Source organism: Embiotoca jacksoni, unplaced genomic scaffold (assembly GCF_022577435.1).
Source record: "Embiotoca jacksoni isolate LCO1_2020_lvr unplaced genomic scaffold, fEmbJac1.0.p SCAF_6, whole genome shotgun sequence".
Taxonomy (NCBI): Eukaryota; Metazoa; Chordata; class Actinopteri; family Embiotocidae; genus Embiotoca; species Embiotoca jacksoni.
This window is the reverse complement of record NW_027185414.1, coordinates 2,850,495-2,871,021: the sequence shown is the minus strand read 5'-3', so window position 1 is coordinate 2,871,021 and position 20,527 is coordinate 2,850,495. Positions and strand designations below refer to the sequence as shown.

General features: G+C 40.9%; 1 protein-coding gene across 4 annotated transcripts in view; it reads left to right on the top strand.

Moving 5' to 3' along the window:
- The window catches only part of phkb (phosphorylase kinase, beta), a 118,479-nt gene that overhangs the window by 53,042 nt on the left and 44,910 nt on the right, over positions 1-20,527 (top strand). For all 4 annotated transcript variants that reach the window (XM_069173444.1, XM_069173445.1, XM_069173446.1 and 1 more), the window contains 2 exons: positions 1,685-1,843; positions 2,375-2,469. In XM_069173444.1, coding sequence (XP_069029545.1) covers positions 1,685-1,843; positions 2,375-2,469 — 254 coding nt within the window. The remainder of the gene's footprint in view (positions 1-1,684; positions 1,844-2,374; positions 2,470-20,527) is intronic.

Here is a 20,527-nt window from a genome sequence, read left to right as displayed (position 1 = left end):
CAAGTGAACTCAGCCATTCCTCGTGAGCAAAGAGCCCGGCTTCTATAGTCACCTGCACCCGTTGCTGCGAGGGCAGGCAGTTCAATGATAGGGATGTCAAGAGCTCGGAGAATCGTATTGGTCCGTTCATAATAGAACAGGAATGATTGGAGTGCAGAAAGGATAATGATGTGAGACAGAGCTGACTTAAGTTGCCCCAGATGTCTCCACAGAGCCTTTGTACTGGATCTGTATGAATTAATAAAACTCCTGAAGTTAATTGGCTGGGCTTTAGAGGATAACACAAGTACTTTTTTTTTTTTTTTGTTCACCATTAATACTCATGAAAACTCTAAACCCACAAATGTATTCTGCTGTTTGAGGCTGCTATTGTGTCTTCCCTGGGACCTCCCAGGACTCCCAGGCCCCCACTGTTGGGTTGAAACATAGACACAGGTTGCAGCTGTGCAGGACATGCTGCTCTACTCTGGTCAATGGACACCATTACCTACAGTTGTGCTACAGTATGTTTCAGTGACTCAGGTTAGATTCAAACTGGACCACATATGAGGGTGAATTTTTATACTGCTATCATTTATACCGTGAAAGGTTCAATTGCCCTCTCAAAGTGGCCAAAATGTCGCCTTTATGATCAGACTGAATTGCAATTTGGTTTCAATGTGTTCATGTCATGTTTAATTATATTTTGATGTAGTTCGTGAGTAGAATCTGCTGTCACTTACAGTTGACAAAAAAAATAAAACAAATAATGTCAAGAGTTACTGTAGTGTGTCTGGAAGTGAAATTACAACAACCTTTGTGTTGTTATTCAGGAAATATGAGCATGGCACCATGCTAACTGAACAGGGCAAACATCACAGTGTTAGCATGTTGACATTGGCATTAAGCTAAGCGAAGTACAGCCTCATTGAGCCAATACCATAAAACAACTGTTGATTTATTTTTATTTTTTTACTTTTAGCATATCTCCTGTATCACCAAATTTGAAATGGCCACTTCCTCCTGGTATTGCTGCCAGCTTGATTGTGTGCTAGACACCGTTGACAAGGAGGAGATTCAACAAGAATTTTAGACAAAACAGATATGAAGAGTTCCAGACGCTGTCACGAGCATGTGATCCTCACCAGCTTCCAAACCATCACCACTGACATTTGTGTTCGCTGAAAGGTTGAGCATGTTCTTCTGTAATGGTTTGGGAGTGATTTTTTTTTTTTTCTTCTGGTCTCTCAAAATCAGTATTTTACTTTATCTATTTTACAGTAGATTTGTAAAAAAAAAATATATATAATTTTCAGTATTTTTCCTTTACCTCTGCGTTTTTTTTTAATGAAATATATGAACCACCATGATGCATGTTTTGAATCAGCAGTCCAGGTAATTACATCAATATCCTGTTTCTGTCTTAAATTAAATGTATTTAAAACTACGATTCTATGAAAGAGCCTATACTATTGGGCCACTTACATGCTAAGATGTAAAGTAAAAACAAAAATTCAAAATAGCATTCAAACTGTTGTGCTATGTGAAATTGTTGCTCCAGTTTCTGTCCGTCACCACTGATGTCTCATTGAAGTAAACCTTCTGTGCTCTGTAACGAGTGTAGATTCTTCTCAGTCAAACACGTGTCCAGAGAAGGTGTCGTCTGCATGCACACAGAGCTCACGCTCCTCCTCTCTCATGCCAGGCCATGCTGTGATCCCTAAATACTACCATGTACCGGCTGACTTTGTGGAGGCGGAGCAGAGCAAGCACGGAAGCCAGAAGCGTTTCCCTAGCAACTCAGGCCGTGATGGGAAGGTCTTCCTGTGGGGTCAGGCCCTGTTCAACATTGCCAAGCTGCTGGGTATGTATGTATGTATGTATGTATGTATGTATGTATGTATGTATGTATGTATGTATGTATGTATGTGAGCGAGCGTGTGCTGACTTTAGCCCACCCTTTCAGTCCGGGTATTCTACTGTTAGTCTGTTGATTCATTAATGATGTAAAACTAATATGACATTCAGGTCATATTTGATTCGAATTATGAATCCACATTACGTGGGACAGACAATAGTTTCGTTATGTATTATTATCTAATGATTGTAAATATTGCAGTACTCTCCATTGACATGAACCCAAAGATGCAGTTTGACCCATCCATTGTGTGTAATGGTTTGAGACATTTTTTGTTGTTGTCTTTCTTCTTGTACACTTGGTTCTTTGTCTGTAGGGGCCCATGTATATGCATGTTAATGATTTTCATATTAACCTGTGTGTGTGTGTGTGTGTGTGTGTGTGTGTGTGTGTGTGTGTGTGTGTGTGTGTGTGTGTGTGTGTGTGTGTGTGTGTGTGTGTGTGTGTGTGTGTGTGTGTGTGTGTGTGTGTGCGCAGTGGATGAGCTGATCAGCCCCAAAGATATTGATCCCGTCCACCGCTACGTGCCGCGGCAGGACCAGCGCAATGTCAGCATGAGGTACTCCAATCAGGTAAGCTTTAATGTAACTACAACTGACTGTTGTTACTCTCTTCTCTCGCTCTCATCTGAATTCTAAATGACATTTTCCCAACCCGTTACCTTCAATACTCATACAAACTGTAGACATTCATTCAAAATGTAACATTAGATTCAAGTGCTCCTCGTAAACAGATACTCACCCTTTTAAATATGCCTGAAATCAGGGCATTTAAGTGGTTTTGGCCTGTCAAGTAGTAACAATTTACACTCTGTAAAGAAATAATCTGCTGGTTATTGTTTCATCAAGTAGCACTAAGTGCATTTTGCTATCAAGGCAGGGAGTGGGCAGTGGAATGAAAAAAAAGAACATCTGTCTTTGTGATATCTGTAGTCTATCCAATGATTATATTTAGAAGAGTGAATAATGTATCTTCAAACTGTAATGAAAAATCACAAGTTTGAACCTACAGATTGATTTACTTTTATCAGTCATTAAAAAACATTTTACTCTTTATTTACTCTCACTCCATAATTCACAATTTTATAAAGACTGTCTTTCCAGCGATGATGTGATGACCTAGTTCTCCGCTAGTTATTTTAAAAGAGCTCTTTCCTCATCATAGCATGAATTGTTTGAAAGTCTACGTTCACTCAAGCATCAAACAGGTTTGAAGTTACGCTGTCATATTGTTCTCATCAGGCTTTTTATCAGCATACTAAATCTCTGTAGAGTTAATCCTGGTAGGTTAAATTAGAACAATGAACAGCTGCATCAGAGAGGCACACGTTTAAACCAGTAATAAGTAGGTGGAGGTTGTATAAAAATGCTCGGTACCAGCTTAAATGGTAACATATTGAGTTATCGATTTATACGATTTAATGGCTATAGATGACTAGAGTCAGTTTTGATAACCATCAACCTGGCAAAGATGGATGTAACTTACATGATCAGGCTGCTTTGGGCTTCAATATTAGCCCTTACTGTAACTCTTTTGACAAGAGCCTGAACAATATTGGATTATTAGGGCCGATACTGAAAAAATCAATTGTGATACCAATATATCGACTGAAATGTGCTCATCAAAACCTAGTGACAAAAATATGTAATGGAGGCAGGTTATTTTACAATTTCATTATACATTTTATTTTTGAAAATGACGTCAGTGCATTAAAACAGTTTACTTCATTGGGAGCGGAGTAATAACTAAGTAGATACCTGCATTTTTTGAGAAACAACAAATATTTCTATTAATTTCAAAATTACTTCAAACATATTTTTCTGCATTAAAATCAGTAAAATAAGTTTCCATATCAGCTGATAAAGTCAGTCTCACAACAGTCTTTTATTCACTTTTTGACATAATTGAACGGGGGTTGTATATGTACTTTCCCTGGAGTTATATCAAGGTAACTTCTATTTCACTTTGTGTCACAACTGAGTCGGGCACGACTGTTATTACATATGTGTTACTGAAAGTGTTTTCTTCATTGTCAACAATCTCAGAAATCATCTGAATCTTGTAGGAGAGCCGAGACTCGTCCCAGTTGTACAGATTTTCTGGCCCTTGTCCCTGATATGTACTTCTATATTTGAGGAGGCATCAGCTATGTTGTAACCCATCATGTAGCTACAGCAGCTGCCCGTATAGGCTTTGATACTATGCAGTAATCCCTTAATGCAACTGTACACCAACTTTACTTCTGCATTTTCTGCTTACTAACTCCACCTCTGGCAATTCCTGTATCCAGTTTAAAAACATTTCTACCACTCAGTCCTGCTTACCACTTTGTTGTGTTATTTATGTGTGCTGAAGTTTTAATTACAACTCATCCATCATCACCTAAACCACAGAAGCCATCTAATTTTATCTGTCGACGGCCAGACTTGGAGACGAGGATTAAACCCAGTCCATTTCTTCTACGAACTGTCTCTCTGAATGACGATGATGTCTGAGGTTTAATCAATATCTGAGATGGCCGGCAGCTCTGACAATCACACAGATGAAGGCTGGAGATACGTACACAATGATGTGCATTCTCTGTGCTGTACAGTGTGGACTGATAAGTCCCATTCGGCTCCTGTATGTTGAATTTTTGTTTTTGTAGTTGAGCTGATAGAAGAGACGATGCCAGAACAAGGCATACAACGGAGGATATGTCCTCAGAGATATGATGAACAATAGACTGAATCAAATCTGTTTCAGGGAGAAAGATCATCAGGAAGAACAAAGACGGAAAGAGTCTTGGAGAGACAGAATAAGAGATGGGAACGTGTGTCTGTAAGAGGTTTAAATGTCAATATTGAACTCTCTAGGGCATACTGGTATTTTTTAGTCCAAGGAGAGGCCCACTGTCTAACCGACAGGAGTTAAAAAATATCCACTTAAAGGTTCTGACATTTCTCTGTAAAGACTTTTCTCGTCCTGTCAAACTGTTTTGAATAATATTAAAAAGAAGTGGTTTTAGATTTCCAAACTCATACAAGGGAGCTATCACTCCCATTTTCACTTCACTCAGTCTGTTGCACCAGCTGCTAATATATATCAAAACTGACAAAACATAACAATAAGATAATAAGAATCAGACTTTGATTTAGATTTTTGGTGAAGCAGAATATTTTGGATATAACAAATGAAAATGGCCATGACAAACCTGATGGGACCTTTCACCTACTATTTTGTTGCCCAACCTTCAGAGGTAATTACTGCAAACAAATGGCTTGTGCAGCTCTCAGTGAGACTTCTATAGCTCTCTGCAGATAGTTTGGTCCACTCTTCCAGAGAAAATTGCTGCAGCTGTCTCAGATTTGAATGCTGCCTTCTCCAGACTTTGTTTCAACTCATTCCATTAATGTTTGATAGGATTCAGATCAGGACTCATTGAAGGCCATTTCAGAATAGTCCAGTGTTTTGTTTTTAGCCATGGGGTGATTGTTGCTGTGTTTTGGGTCATTGCCCTGTTGGAGGAACAGTGACCTGTGACTGAAACAGAGCTTTCTAACACTGGGCACCACGTTCGCTCCAGAATACCCTGACTGTCTTTAGTTTTCATTTTGTCCTGCACCCCTTGAATCACCTATTTCGGCCATTTATTCAGAACTTTATTTAGCTTTTAATTCCTTTCTTATAGCTATTTTTTTCCAATTTTTCAAAGGTTTTGTTCCAGCGCCATCTTCGAAAGTTAGCAAAGATTTATTCTGCCATCAACTCGCAAGCCTTCCACGCAGACTGCAGTTGTAGCATGTGGCATTTAGGTGTTGTTGCTGACTGAATATGTATATATAATTCTGTTATTTTCTATTTAATTAAATTTGTGAGCCCGACAGTCTTTCCACAAACACTACAGCTGCAGAAGTGGCTCTCGGTGTTCAAATACCCCCCGTGGGGAGTCATTACTCAAATCATTTGGGTTGCTGAAGGACTGAAATAGTTCATTAAAAATGTTTCAAAATCTGTATGATCTGTGCATGTTTATGGACTAACATTGATTTTTAACTGGGATCAACAGAGAACAGAAAATATATTGTTTTAGGTACTTCTTTCTTGTTAACAGAATATCAGCCTCAGCTTACTTGAATGTGGTGTTGTTTTTCACAGTAGGAAAACAGGATGAATAGATGCAGCTCCATTGCGTTGGCAGCATTACTTTTATGAATTCAGCCACTAAACTAGTGTGCTGTGTGAGCGAAGCACGACTCCCCTCAGGTAGGCTGCATGTTTTGTTCAGCTTGTCTAAAGTTTTATCACAGTAACACTGTGTTGACACTGAATTTGGAGGCAGCGTGACAGTTTGTTGTGAACCTCGTTTCCGATGTTAACGGGCACCAGTCAGCGTACAGCCCACCAACAAAAGCCTGTCACATTTAGTTTAATGTTTTCAGGCATGTGTCGTCCAAATAAATGTGTGAATGGTTTTTCTTTAACTTAATTTACGAAAATAGTTTAAATTTGGGGTCTGTAAACTTGTTAATGAGGTTATTGAGGAGGTGATAGCTTTTTACCTCAACTTAAAATGCTCATGCCATCTGTGAAGTCGAATTGGGCATGCCAAGGCACTAGTAAGCGGAGGGGAAAGATTGCTTGAGTGCCAATCAACCCAACTGACTACATTTGCTTCCTCTCAGAGTCGAACCTCATTCACATCTGAAAATACAGACACCATGTGCTATAATGACCACAACTTTCCCCGTCCAGACATGGCCGGTCCTCTGATGGTATTCACAGATGAACATCCGAAATAAATCATACAGAGTACATTTCTCATAACACCCGGCTCAGTAATCCGGTGATTGTTGTTGCTACAATGCAAACAGGAAACTTTTGTTCAGTTTAATTTCCCAGATTCGCAAGAAAGAAAAATGAGCTCAAAGCGGGGCTACTGCACTGATGTATTGAGAGATTGATAGGTGCTTTCACTCAAACTGTTGGTAGGACATCTTGAACTGCAAATAAAGTCAGTTTTGACTGTTTGTATTGTGAATTTGAAATCCACAAAGGACTGATAAATGGGGCAATCAGAAAGCTTTAGACAGCTTGCAGAGTCCACAGAGCAAAGGGAAGCTATAACCGTCATGAATAAGTGTTCCAAGTTCCACTGCTTGATCAAAATCAGCACCTGAGTTTCAGAAGGAGCCAAATCCAATTAGTAGGGTTGGGGAGAGCTACGATTGTGTTGTTGAGGGCGAGAAAACTTGCCTGTTTTCAACGCACGGTTAGCAGGACTCATGTTATAGGAGCCAAATGTCATTCCGCCACATTGACTTCATTTGCAACAAATATTCTCTTTCAGACACCTCAGAATGTTGACAGTCTGACCATCGGGGATGAATTCATGGTGCAAAACCAAGCTGCAACCAACAGTGACGTCACCCATTAGTTTGTAGACGGCCGTTATGAAGCCTCGAGTTCGGAATTTGGTCTTGGACAGTGAATTTCTGCCCCTCTTGAACTCCAGTGACTGCCTCTAAAAAACACTTTGCCTGGGTCAGTGCTTCATTGCCTTCAATTTATTTAAGCATTTCAAGGGTCTTTGTTGCCAATTTCCCAAGTTTGAAACAAAAATGTATGTGCACTCTCTGGTCAACTCCGTGGTGAAATTGCAAATGGACACGTACCACTGCTCACAAAAATGTGTGAAACCCAGCTGCTGTTTTTGATCAAGCGACATAATTTGGAGTACTTGCTTACAAAGGGTTATACAGCGGGTAAAATAAGTATTGAACACGTCACCATTTTTCTCAGTAAATATATTTCCAAAGGTGCTATTGACATGACATTTTCACCAGATGTTGGTAACAACCCAAGTAATCCATACATACAAAGAAACCAAAAACAAATAAGTTCAGAAATTAAGTTATGTGTAATAATGTGAAATGACACAGGGAAAAAGTATTGAACACGCTTACTGATATTTATCTAATAATTTGTACAAAAGCCTTTGTTGGTAATGACAGCTTCAAGACGCCTCCTGTATGGAGAAACTAGTCGTTTGCATTGCTCAGGTGTGATTTTTGGCTCATTCTTCCACACAAACAGTCTTCAAATCTTGAAGGTTCTGTGGGCCTCTTCTATGAACTCTGATTGTCAGTTATTTCCATAGATTTCCAATTGGATTCAAGTCAGGTGATTGGCTCGGCCATTCTAGCAGCTTTATTTTGTTTCTCTGAAATCAATTGAGAGTTTCCTTGGCTGTGTGTTTGGGATCATTGTCTTGCTGAAATGTCCACCCTCGTTTCATCTTCATCATCCTGCTAGATGGCAGCAGATTTTTATCAAGAATGTCTCGGTACATTTTTCCATTCATCCTTCCTTCAATTATGTGAAGTTTGCCAGTACCATATGCTGAAAAGCAGCCCGACACCATGATGTTCCCACCTCCAAACTTCACTGTTGGTATTGTGTTTTTAGGGTGATGTGCAGTGCCATTTGTCCTCCAAACATGGTGTATTATGGCATCCAAAGAGTTCAAGTTTGCTCTCATCTGACCAGACTATATTCTCCCAGTATTTCACAGGCTTGTCCAAATGTTGTGCAGCAAGCTTTAAACGAGCTTCAACATGCTTTTTCTTCAGCAATGGAGTCTTGCGTGGTGAGCGTGCATACAGGCCGTGGCGGTTGAGTGCATTACTTATTGTTTTCTTTGAAACAATTGTACCTGCTACTTCCAGGTCTTTCTGAAGCTCTCCACGAGTGGTCCTTGGTTCTTGGACAACTCTTCTGATAATTCTTTTCACTCCTCTATCAGAAATCTTGCGAGGAGCACCTGGTCGTGGCCAGTTTATGGTGAAATGATGTTCTTTCCACTTCCAGATTACGGCCCTAACAGTGCTCACTGGAACATTCAGAAGTTTAGAAATGCATCTGTAACAAATGCCATCAGTATGTTTTGCAACAATAGGGTTGCGAAGGTCTTGAGAGCTCTTTGCTTTTGCCCATCATGAGATGTTTCTTGTGTGACACCTTGGTAATGAGACACCTTTTTATAGGCCATCAGTTGGGACTGAACCGGCCAATATTAATTTGCACTGACAAGGGGCCGGATTGCTTTCTATTTACTGATAGATTTCAGCTGTTGTCGTGGCTTTCGATGTCTTTTTGCACCTCGCTTTCTTCATGTGTTCAATACTTTTTCCCTGTGTCATTTCACATTATTACACATAACTTAATTTCTGAATGTATTTGTTTTGGTTTCTTTGTATGTATGGATTACATGGGTTGTTACCAACATCTGGTGAAAATTTCATGTCAATAGCACCTTTGGAAATATATTTACTGAGAAAAATGGTGACGTGTTCAATACTTATTTACCCGCTGTAGTTCCCCACTGCTCCTTACACATTTGATTGTCCCTCCTAGATGTAAAACTTTCCCTGTACCAGAAAATGTATTTCTACTAATGTGATGTGTTCCTAGTGTATAGTTTATGGCCCATGGGGAATATTTGTGCAGGACCAATGAAAAAACCCCAAATGATGATATGCTGTGGGCAGCACAGATTTAGTGGGTGCCATGTTTGAGTCAGGTATCCACTTTTTATATTACATCTCTTTGGCGTTATTATATTTTTTGTTTACATCTTCTCAACACTTGGTGAGAGCACAGGTACATATTATCATCTTTTAAGCTGATATGAAACCTGATAGCAACCACACACGAAAAGCATTTTATTTGTACGTGTGATGTGTATTTAATTTAAATAGCCTTGAGGTGTTGCAGGTGTTTTGCTTCTTCTGTCTTTAGAATGTCAGTAAATCTGAGAAATCTTCCAGCAGACAGTTTTCAAGCAGTAAAACCTGAAAGCTGATTTGAAGACTATTTTCTTTTCCTGGAAGACATGAATGCAGAAAATCTGCCGACTTTTGATTTCAGGACGTACCTGTATCCTTGCCCTCAGCCAGGGAAATTAGATGTGTTTGTTTATTCATCCGGCTAGTGCTAAGCTGAGCACCTCGCGGGGTCAAACGGTCACACAAGTTGTTGGCTCCATCCTCTACTCGCCTCGATCCTCCGCCGCCTCTTTCACCTCTGTTCTTTTTTTGTCTCCCATTGCTTTTTACCTGCTCAGACTTGTTTTTATTCTTCCTGCTCTTTATCTGGATTTTTCGTTTCTTCAGAATCTCTCTCACTCACAGCTTTTCTGTCTCAGCCAGACATAGCTTTCATGTTGTGTCGGCAAAAAGGCCTGAGATGTGAAGAGAAAAAAATTTGAGTGAGCAAAGGAAAAGAAAAGGGGTGAATTCAGAGGAGGTATTTTGAAGGTTATTGTTCTGTGTTTTGAGCAAGAAATATTGTGTGAGCTGTATGTGTGTGTGTGTGAGTGTGTGTGTTTGTGTGTGTCTGTGTCTTTTTGCGTGTTTATAGCAGCTGTCGAGTTGCTTCTGCATCACCGGCGTGCAGTGTTTGGTCTGCAGGCAGAAAAGGCACATGGGCGTGCTGAGCTTTCACATGCAGTTAGGTCCGTATTTGTACACTCCCCTCTCTTTCTCTCTGTGTGTGTGTGTGTGTGTGTGTGTGTGTGTGTGTGTGTGTGTGTGTGTGTGTGTGTGTGTGTGTGTGTGTGTGTGTGTGTGTGTGTAGTTTTCTTCCCATTTTGTGTATCCAAAAAAAAGAATGTATTTGTTATACATACATAACTCAATCTTTGCACAGCAATCCCTCAATCTACATTAAAGGTGTGTGTATGTGTGTGTTTCTGTATCTGGAGGTGCAGTTGTATGGAGGTTTGCTTATGTGTTTGCATGGATATGTATTATTTATACATCTATTCCCTCCAAATGTTACGCTACCACTTAAGGCGACTGAATCAATGCATTCCACTGGGGAGAATGAGATGCTGCAACCATGAATAGCTGCCATGTTGTACTGTTTTGGTTCCACATGTAAAGTTATATAAGGTTACCTCAGGGTTATTTGACATCAGCTCTGACATTCAGTCAAGGTTTGTAAATGAAATGTGTTGCAGGAGCTACTGATGTTGCATTCCCTCATATATTCTATAAATACCTGTTTAAATGCATCATTTAATGCATAATTTTCATCAAAACATCAACAATATTCCATTTTGGCAGATTAAATTTCAAACCTATTTTAATCAACAGTGTGTTATAGCATTTAGCATTTAGAATATGGTGCAGAAAAATATATTTATATATGTAATCTTAATGTCTTCCCCTTGAATACAAATCACCACCTTTATTCTCATACTCATATGTATGATTATATTCGTATTTTGCAATTGAAGAGCGTTATCGTCATATCACTTTGATCCCATCCTCACATAAACCCTGCCATGACTCCAAAAACCCTGCAATGCTCTGCAGAAGACTCTGATGTGGAAGAGTTTACATGGCTTACAAGCCTGAGTACTAATAATGTTCACAACACAGTAGCAATTTTATGGGGCAAATCTAAATATAAAAATTATTATACTGCACATATTGCCATGTTATATGCAGGTAAGACACAAAGCATTAAATGTGTATCATGTGTGCATCTTGGATGGAAGGGAATGTGGGTTTTGCTTCAAACAACCAGCATTTTGAGGCTAGGGAGTTGTGATTTTGCTGCTGAATGGAGCATTTATGCAACTTTAATGTGCTGTTGACATACAGGAACCTTTCATGACTGTAATGAATCCAAGCCTGTTAAATATGCATGTGAGACGTGGCAAAATAGTGAAAAATCAGCAAAAATGCATTATTGCGGCACTGCTGGCATCTCTGTGCACTAATGGATTATTTTTTAAGCTTGACCCTGTGGATAAGTGTAGCTTTACTTGATATTTAGCTGCTACCAAAGTGCAGCGGTCGAATGTGTTTTGTTTTTTTTGCATAGGAGACAAGGCGCTTCCAGGGCTGTGAGGGTGAGTCAGATCAAATGCACCCTGGGGAGTGCGGCGTGACATCCCACTGACAAACATGCAATAATACACAGCGGGGGTAGCAATTGGGGGATCTGAGAAGTCATGAATGGCTGTGAAAGTGAATTAGTTGCTTATGTCGCTTATCTCACACACTTACTTTTAATGTTGTGCCCTTAATGTGCTCGGCTCTTCAGGCATGCTCGCAGTGTCACATTCCCTAAGTCGATCTTTTCTCGCTCGCTCTTTATCTTTTGCGCCATCTGTCTCTTTGCATTTTGTTCTAGTTTTTGTGAATTCAACAACCCACATAGACCACAGACATGTCTGAAGCACATGCATGAATAGCATGTGGACATTTAAACCAAAGCAACATACATATATACAGTATACAGTGCACCCGGAAAGTATTCACAGCGCTTCACTTTTTCAACATTGTTTTGTTACAGCCTTATTCCAAAATGGATTAAATAAAAAAAATTCCTCAACATTCTACACAATACCTCAAAATAACAAAGTGAAAAAAATTTGTTTAACATTTTTTCAAATCTATTAAAAATAAAGAACAAAACTATAACGTCTACATAAATATTCACAGCCTTTGCTCAATACTTTGTTGAAGCAGCTTTGGCAGCAATTACAGCCTCACGTCTTTTTGAGTATGATGCTCCAAGCTTGGCACCTATTTTTGGGCAGTTTCTCCCGTTCTTCTTTGCAGGACCTCTCAAGCTCCATCAGGTTGGATGGGGAGCGTCGGTGCTCAGCCATTTTCAGATCTCTCCAGAGGGTTCAATCGGGTTCAAGTCTGGACTCTGTGAATGTCTTTGAGAGGCCCAGGCAGAGTTGTCCCGAAGACACTCCTTTGTTATCTTGGCTGTGTGCTTCGGGTCGTTGTCCTGTTGGAAGATGAACCTTCGCCCCAGTCTGAGGTCCAGAGATCTCTGGAGAAGGTTTTCATCAAGGATGTCTCTGTACATTGCTGCATTCATCTTTCCCTCCATCCCGACTAGTCTCCCAGTTCCTGCCGCTGAAAAACATCCCCACAGCATGATGCTGCCACCACCATGCTTCACTGTAGAGATGGTATTGGCCAGGTGATGAGCGGTGCCTGGTTTCCTCCAGACATGACGCTTGGCATTCAGGCCAAAGAGTTCAATCATTGTTTCATCAGACCAGAGAATTTAGTTTCTCCTGGTCTGACAGTCCTTCAGGTGCCTTTTGGTAAACTCCAGGTGGGCTGTGATGTGCCTTTTACTGAGGAGTGTCTTCCGTCTGGCCACTCTACCATACAGGCCTGCTTGGTGGAGTGCTGCAGAGATGGTTGTCCTTCTGGAAGGTTCTCCTCTCTTCACAGAGCAACGTTGGAGCTCTGTCAGAGTGACCATCGGGTTCTTGGTCACCTCCCTGACTAAGGCCCTTCTCCCCCGATCGCTCAGTTTGGCTGGGCCAAAGAGTCCTGGTGGTTCCACACTTCTTCCATTTACGCATGATGGAGGCCACTGTGCTCATTGGGACCTTCAATGCTGCAGACATGTTTCTGTATCCTTCCCCAGATCTGAGCCGCGATACAATCCTGTCTCGGAGGTCTACAGACAATTCTTTGGACTTCATGGCTTGGTTTGTGCTTTGACATGCACTGTCCACTGTGGGACCTTATATAGATGGTGTGTGTCTTTCCAAATCACATCCAATCAACTGAATTTCCCACAGGTGGACTCCAATCAAGTTGTAGAAACATCTCAAGGATGATCAGGATGCACCTGAGCTCAATTTTGAGTGTCATGGCAAAGGCTGTGAATACTTATGTACATGTGATTTTCTTTTTCTTTTTTTGTTTTAATAGCTTTGCAAAACGAACACACACATGCTCAGTACCCATGACGTAGTCGGACGCACAATGCTTCTGTTTTTTGGACGAATATATAAAAACAAGGCTACAGACACACACTCACACACACATCTGGCCCTATGTGAGAACAAGGTTAATTGAAAAATTGCATTGTGGCCCACACTGTGGAAGCCGTCAGTCATCAATCAGAGATACGATGTTGGTCAAGAGAGGCCCTCGATTGGATAGAACGGGAAAAAACATACCTCCCTAGAGGCGCGATTGTAGGAGTGAGAAGAGTGGAGAATGAGGAGGGAATGAGGGTCAGTGAGAGAAGAGAGGGAGCGAGGCTGGAAGATGCATGGAGGGAGGAAGCGAGTGGGAGGTGACCTGATTTCTTTCTGTATATTTAACATGAATGTTAGTTGGAAACGTTTTAATCTCATACATGCTGGATAACAAACCTGTTTGAAGAATACAACTCAACAACATTCAGGGCACAAACATAAAGCTCCATGAACTCAACATAAACACAGCATCCAGTTTGTTCCTGTGGGCTTGTACTGTCGACCCAACTGTGAATCAACACTGCTGTGTAGCTATGTACAACTTTTAGCAGCTTTCAGCTCAATAGTTACTCCAGTTGGTGGAGTCCCAACATCCCTCCTTTACATCCACATTATAAAACTATAAGCAGGTACTCTCATAACACCAGCTAGCAGAAATACTCCCCTACAAAAACAAATTATGGAGAAGCAGACTTCTCTGGAGTTTATTTGGCTGTAAAAAGAGTAAAATGTTTCAGGAGTTTGTGTTTGGTAAATTGAGAGCCAAAGTGGAAGTTGCGAATTCTGTTCGAAACCTCAGGTTGTAGTTTGATTCTCTGTTTGCAAAGTAATTGTTGTTTCACTTTGTCAGAATGATGAAGGCTTCAGTTTCTTGAGGAGGCAACTTCGTTTGTGGAAGCCAGTATGTGTCAGAATATGGAAATAGAAGCGAGTGGAACGCATTTTGTAGTTAATGGTTAATGTATTGGTGCAGTAAACATATTCATAGGAACTAAAAGTGAGATGGAGTGATATAATAACATATATTATAATAAAAAATAATACACAACACTACGACTGATGGCGAGAAAGAAACAAAGAGATCAAAAGTTTGTTGAACACAAACCATCACAGTAATCTTCTGTTTGTCATAATCATAGTACAAGAGTGATATACGCAATTACATGTAATAGATTTTTCTGTTCCCACTACAGCCTTCCATCAGGCCCTTAAAAAGCTTATTTGTGCTTTGTGCAAACCAACTTTTCAAAGGTGGAGATTTTCCCTTCAAAAACTAATTGTGTGACTTGAATAAATTCATCTGAAAAGATACAGTAATTAACCTCTGGAAACATGTACCCTCTTAGTATTTCTACCATCCTCCTTTAAAAGTATATACATGAAGCAGAGAGGTGCACTTTTAATTTTAAACAGATACAGGAAGTTGTGGTATTCAGCAGCCCAATGGTGTAACTCACTCACTCACTACTAACTAACTAACTGCAAACTGGATTCTTGTTCAGCACTGAAAGGTCTGACCTCGCGTTATTGTGCTTTATTGAAAGGTTTGTATACAAGCAGGCATGAGGAGTATTTAGGCTGTAATCATGTGATTCCACAGGGCACTGGTCCATCATGGTGTGTGCGATTCCCGATTTGCATGACTTCCTTATTTGGTCTTTTTTTTTTTAAATGATTTTTGTACTTCTAGCATGAGATACTAGACTACATTCTTAAATGTTTTTTTTATTTTGTTCATTTTGTGTTTATTGTTGTTGTTTTTTACGTTGTGCTGTAGCTTACAGATAAAGTTAGTACAGTTTGCTGTGTTTTTCTGGTTAAAACAACATTCATCATCACAATTATTTCATAACTATTTCACATACAGCCTGTAGCAGGAGGACAGTACATTTATTGTCCTTCTTGAAAGTCCAAGGGGCAGACATTGATTTAGTGATGTAATATATAATCGGGAGTTTGCAACGGGTGTTTTATTGTGAAAATGAACCGGATTCTCTATATTGTTCCTCTGTCGGACTTCCTGACTGACTGATCATCTCTGAATTTAATTGAATTGATGTGGCTTCCATCGAAAAAAGACTAGCCGCATATTTTATTTCACTTGTTAAGATACGAGGAATAAGTGTATGACTGGATTGAAACAGTAGAACACAGATTAAAGGTCAGTGGTAGGACAGCGTTGGATAATCTGCAGACTGTCCCTTTCTGAAGTGCAAAGTGACACCTTGAGCAGCATGAAACAGATGGATGTTAGGATGCTTCTGTCCCGAGGGTGTACACACACACACACACACACGCACACACACGCACACACACACACACAAAACCACACTATACTCAGACTTACATGCTCATCCTCCATTTCATACAAGCGAACTGAGTCACACATATCCGCGCCAACATGCACGCATTTTCTCATTTTCCTTTCGCTTTTGTGTGCCTCGCTCACACACACAGACATGCACACACACACACACACACAGACACACAGATTGAGAGTGTGCTAAACCCTGCTGTTTGCCAAATGGCCTGGTGTCGGGCAGGAAATGTCCAGCCCAGTGGTCTGTGACAGTAAAAGCCCTAGAGAGATGGCTACTGACCTTAACCTGCAGGGAAATGGACATCACTCCTCCACACTCACACACTTTGCATGCATTAACACCTGACACACCAACCATGCTTGTCCTCCAATACATGCCCGTACTGCTGTTGTGTATTCTCACATCTTGTGTGTGTTTCTGTCCGTCTCAGACATACCTCTGCTTCTTTTTCGGGGTTACACGCTGTTCTCTGTGCCACGGACCCCATTATCAAAGTCTGATTGGTTTGGCTCCTCTTGTTTCTTTGCTTCACTCTCAGTGCTATTGGTCAGCTCTGGTGTTCGGTACCTTCCTGTTTCATGTTAATGTATCTCAGTGAGACAAAAGGAAAAGCAAGCTTCCAGGATGCAGAACCTCCGGGAGTTTGAGCAGACATCAAATGTTTGAACCTGCTGTGCTCGATTCATCCGAACCCTCACTTGAACAAAAGGCTGACACGTCCCTCGCACATTCAGGTACATCATCGCCTCCTGCTGCTGGATTCAAAGCAGTAGCTGAATGCTCAGAGCCAGGTGTGCTGAGCGGCAGCGTCTTGGCTTCCATTACCTGCCTGTTGGCGGGTACTGCTGACAGTGTACAAGCCTAGGTTTTACGATAGGGGGACTTCTCACAACACTCACACCTGCACTCTCTGGTTCCGCTTTAACCCCAAAGATTATTGCAGCAAACAAAACATTGACACCATTTCTTGAGAGATAAAACACATCGTGCTTTAAAGCCTGGTCCTTTGGTATTTAAGAATTTGGCATACTAAAAATGCAAATGATGTGCTTTGTGCACAAAAAAGAGAAGATCATGACTTATTCTGGCAGCTTTGAGTATTTATTTTGTATCTTATGTGTGTATCCATGGAAACCTAAGGTGGTTGCTGTTAAAAAAATGTATAACCTGCCAATAGAAAGATACCTATAATTTATTGTGCCTCATAAATAGAAGGTATTTAATGGAAGGGAAAGGTGTCCAGAAAGAGGTCTGACCTACCTCCTTATACTGTATGTAACCATTATTTGTAATTTCTTGATGTGTGATAACGTATTTTTCACCATTTTATTGTATAAAGTTTACATGTGTTGTCTCTAGTACCTAGTGTAATCAGTGTGTCTTGTCAGATTGAAACCAGCTGGCATTTTAAAGCCTTTAAATGGGACACCTTGACTGAATACAAATTTTAATAAATATTTTCGTCTTTGCTTTTTCTGTTGTCAAGTTCAGATATCAGTATGATAATAGCCTGAACTAAAAGATGAAGGCCGTACGGCATGAACGTTTACGGTTTTATTGCTTGTGGTGCATCATGGTAGATAACAACCGATGCCACATCTTGGACACCTCAACTGAAAAACTAGCTGGTCAGAATGTTTGTTTTACCTTCCCTCACATTGTGTTGTTACACAACCTCCAGAACAAAATGTTGTGACATTTGCCGATCGTGGCACAACAAAGTAAAAGAGGTTCCCCAGTTTGTCAGGCCATCTACCACTATGCAGCAAACTAAATCTACCAAGTACTTCTTCCCCACAGCAGACACCAACAATTGTCTTTACATGAAATACATCATTGTAATTTGATGTGTATCTGTACGAACTGCTGTCTCTAATACAATTAAATGAAATGGCAGTGTTTTGGACCTGTGCCCAGTTGCAGTGCAGTTGTTGGGCCTTACAGCGTGGCTCTTGTGTACCACCCAGTGGATCCACGTGTCTCACCAGCTTTTTGGGGTTTTTTTAGGCACAGGAGAGTCAGTAAGAAACCCTCATGATGCCAGTACTTGGTCCCTGGCATCCCCTTCCCAATGACATCATGTAGATGCTGAAAGACAACAGACTGTGATTGGTTGGAGACCAGTGTGTAGTCTGTCATGTCTCTCAAGGATATATGACTCTCTTAATAGGAAATCTTACCTTTTTATTAGGCAACTATATTGTCTAAAAGTAGTTTGAACCTAGCATTAGGGTGCTGTTTTTATTGCATATTCAACAACTCATCCTGATATTCAGTTGTCCGTTGAATATTTATTTATATTATGATAGCTCTGTGGTCGCTGCTTCCAACAAAGGACCACCATTCTAGGCAGTCTGCTAATATCCAGCGAGTGAGTGAGGGAAGCATCTGAACTGTAGCTCCTCTCTCCTGTTGGGTATCTTTACCCAACAAGTGCGTTTTAGCCAGAACAGCTCACCTGTTTGAATGCAGGCAGGAGACTGAAAATGCACTCAGGAAATGATCCTGGCAAATAGTAATACTTCAGCCAACAAGTCTATCTAATTAAAACTTGGGAGTGTGTCAATGTAAGATTATGAAAAAACCCAGAAGATAAGTATAAGTCTGACACATGCAGGATTCAGCAATCAGGAATCAACAACAGTGGGGGTATGTAAGTATATGTTAGGAAGCAGGAGAAGTCACAGATGAAACGTAGTCATTTATTGGCCAGAAATTTCCACTGCTGTGAGCAGAGGTGGCAGCCCAGGATAAATCCTTATAGCTGCTACTCGGCAACAGGAACAGCACCGTGGAGAGCACTGCGGTGGACACAGTCCACCATCCTCACTTTAATTTTTCTTTTTTCTAAGGAAGTAGGGAGAAAAAGAGAGAACAAGGTCTGAGGGTAACCACATATCTTCTGTTCCCTCTGCAAAACTGAACTGCAAAGGTACATTGTATATCCCTGTTCAAACAAAAAAAACACATTTTAAGCTTGTAATAGACACGCTGGTCCACTACAGTAAAATGTGAAATAGCCACGCTTTGGGCTGTCTAGGCGTGAAAGTCACATGTTTTGAAAGTGTGAAATTTACACGCATGAAAATGTCAAGTGTCTCGGGATCATGTGACTAAGATCCCACAGGCAACAAAAGTGACTATTTCACGTTTTGCCGTGATACTGGGTTGATCAGAAACATGGCAGCTGATGAAGTGTCAAACACCATGAGCTCAGTATACTTTCATACCCTGTCACATGATCCTTTGGTGTTGGAGAAATGAATTGGATAAATCATCAACTTTCACTGAAGGGTTATCTTCAAAAGCATCTACTGATGTCATCAGTCAGAAAACGCAGCATCAATTCTTCATCAAAGCTCACCGAGTTTGTAGCAGTATCACAGAGTATTAACAGAATGACTGGAGGTAATGAGAGTTTATTTAATCTGTACCACATACAGACCACAGACTGACTGCTGTTCCTGTAGTGGCCTTGGCACTTCAGCTTGCGGATGGTAAGTGGCTGCCATGTCCCCGGTGTAATAACAGCTGCGCACTCTGAGGTTTTTAGCCATTACAAACACATCTGATTTCACCTTGGCTCGCACACGTGTCCAAAGGGAAACGATGGGACTGGTTCAGAGCTGCTCATTTGGCAACAAGCACAGCAGTGTAGTTTGTTTATTTGTCGAGCGTTTCAGAGCTTTTCTGTGTGTGTGTGTGTGTGTGTGTGTGTGTGTGTGTGTGTGTGTGTGTGTGTGTGTGTGTGTGTGTGTGAATGAGCACATTAGAAACCATAAAGCCCATCTGTTCCCTAAAGTTTGTAATTACGCGTGCACGCTGTTGTGCATCTTTTTGTGTGTGGACGGGTGAGTGCGGCCTGGCACAGCGACCAGGGTCATCGTCAGGCTGCGTGTGTGCATCAGGATTCATTCAGAGCAACGCTGGCAGATTAGAGAGCCGGAGAGCGTCTTGCTGTTGTATTTTGAAATGACTTGTAAAGGGGATGGAAATATAAGGCATTATCCAGATTTACATTGACACAAACACACACAAAAATTTAAAAAAAACATCACCTGCACAACTGTGAAACCTGTCACCATCGGGTATTTGATTTTCATATGTGCCTGCATGTATATTTATTTTCCACTGCGGCACTCATATCATTATCCTCCCCAGCACACACACACACACACACACACACACACACACACACACACACACACACACACACACACACACACACACACAGTAGTAATCAGGCCACTTATCTGTCCCAGCCTCCCCGGCTCTCCAGGCATGATATCAAACTGGGCTGCTCTGACAAGCCGAGGCTCCTGTAGCTCACACAGTGGCTTGCCTTTAATATCAATTGATTATTTTTTCTTCACTCATAAGGATTCCTCCGGCAGAGGATAATATTTCTGAGCTGAGTCTGAGGAACAATGTATTACTCTCTCAGTCAGGGCGCCTTTGCAATTACACCGGCCAGCAGCATGCGATCCAATTCTTCACTTGCTTCTCCTCTGTGGA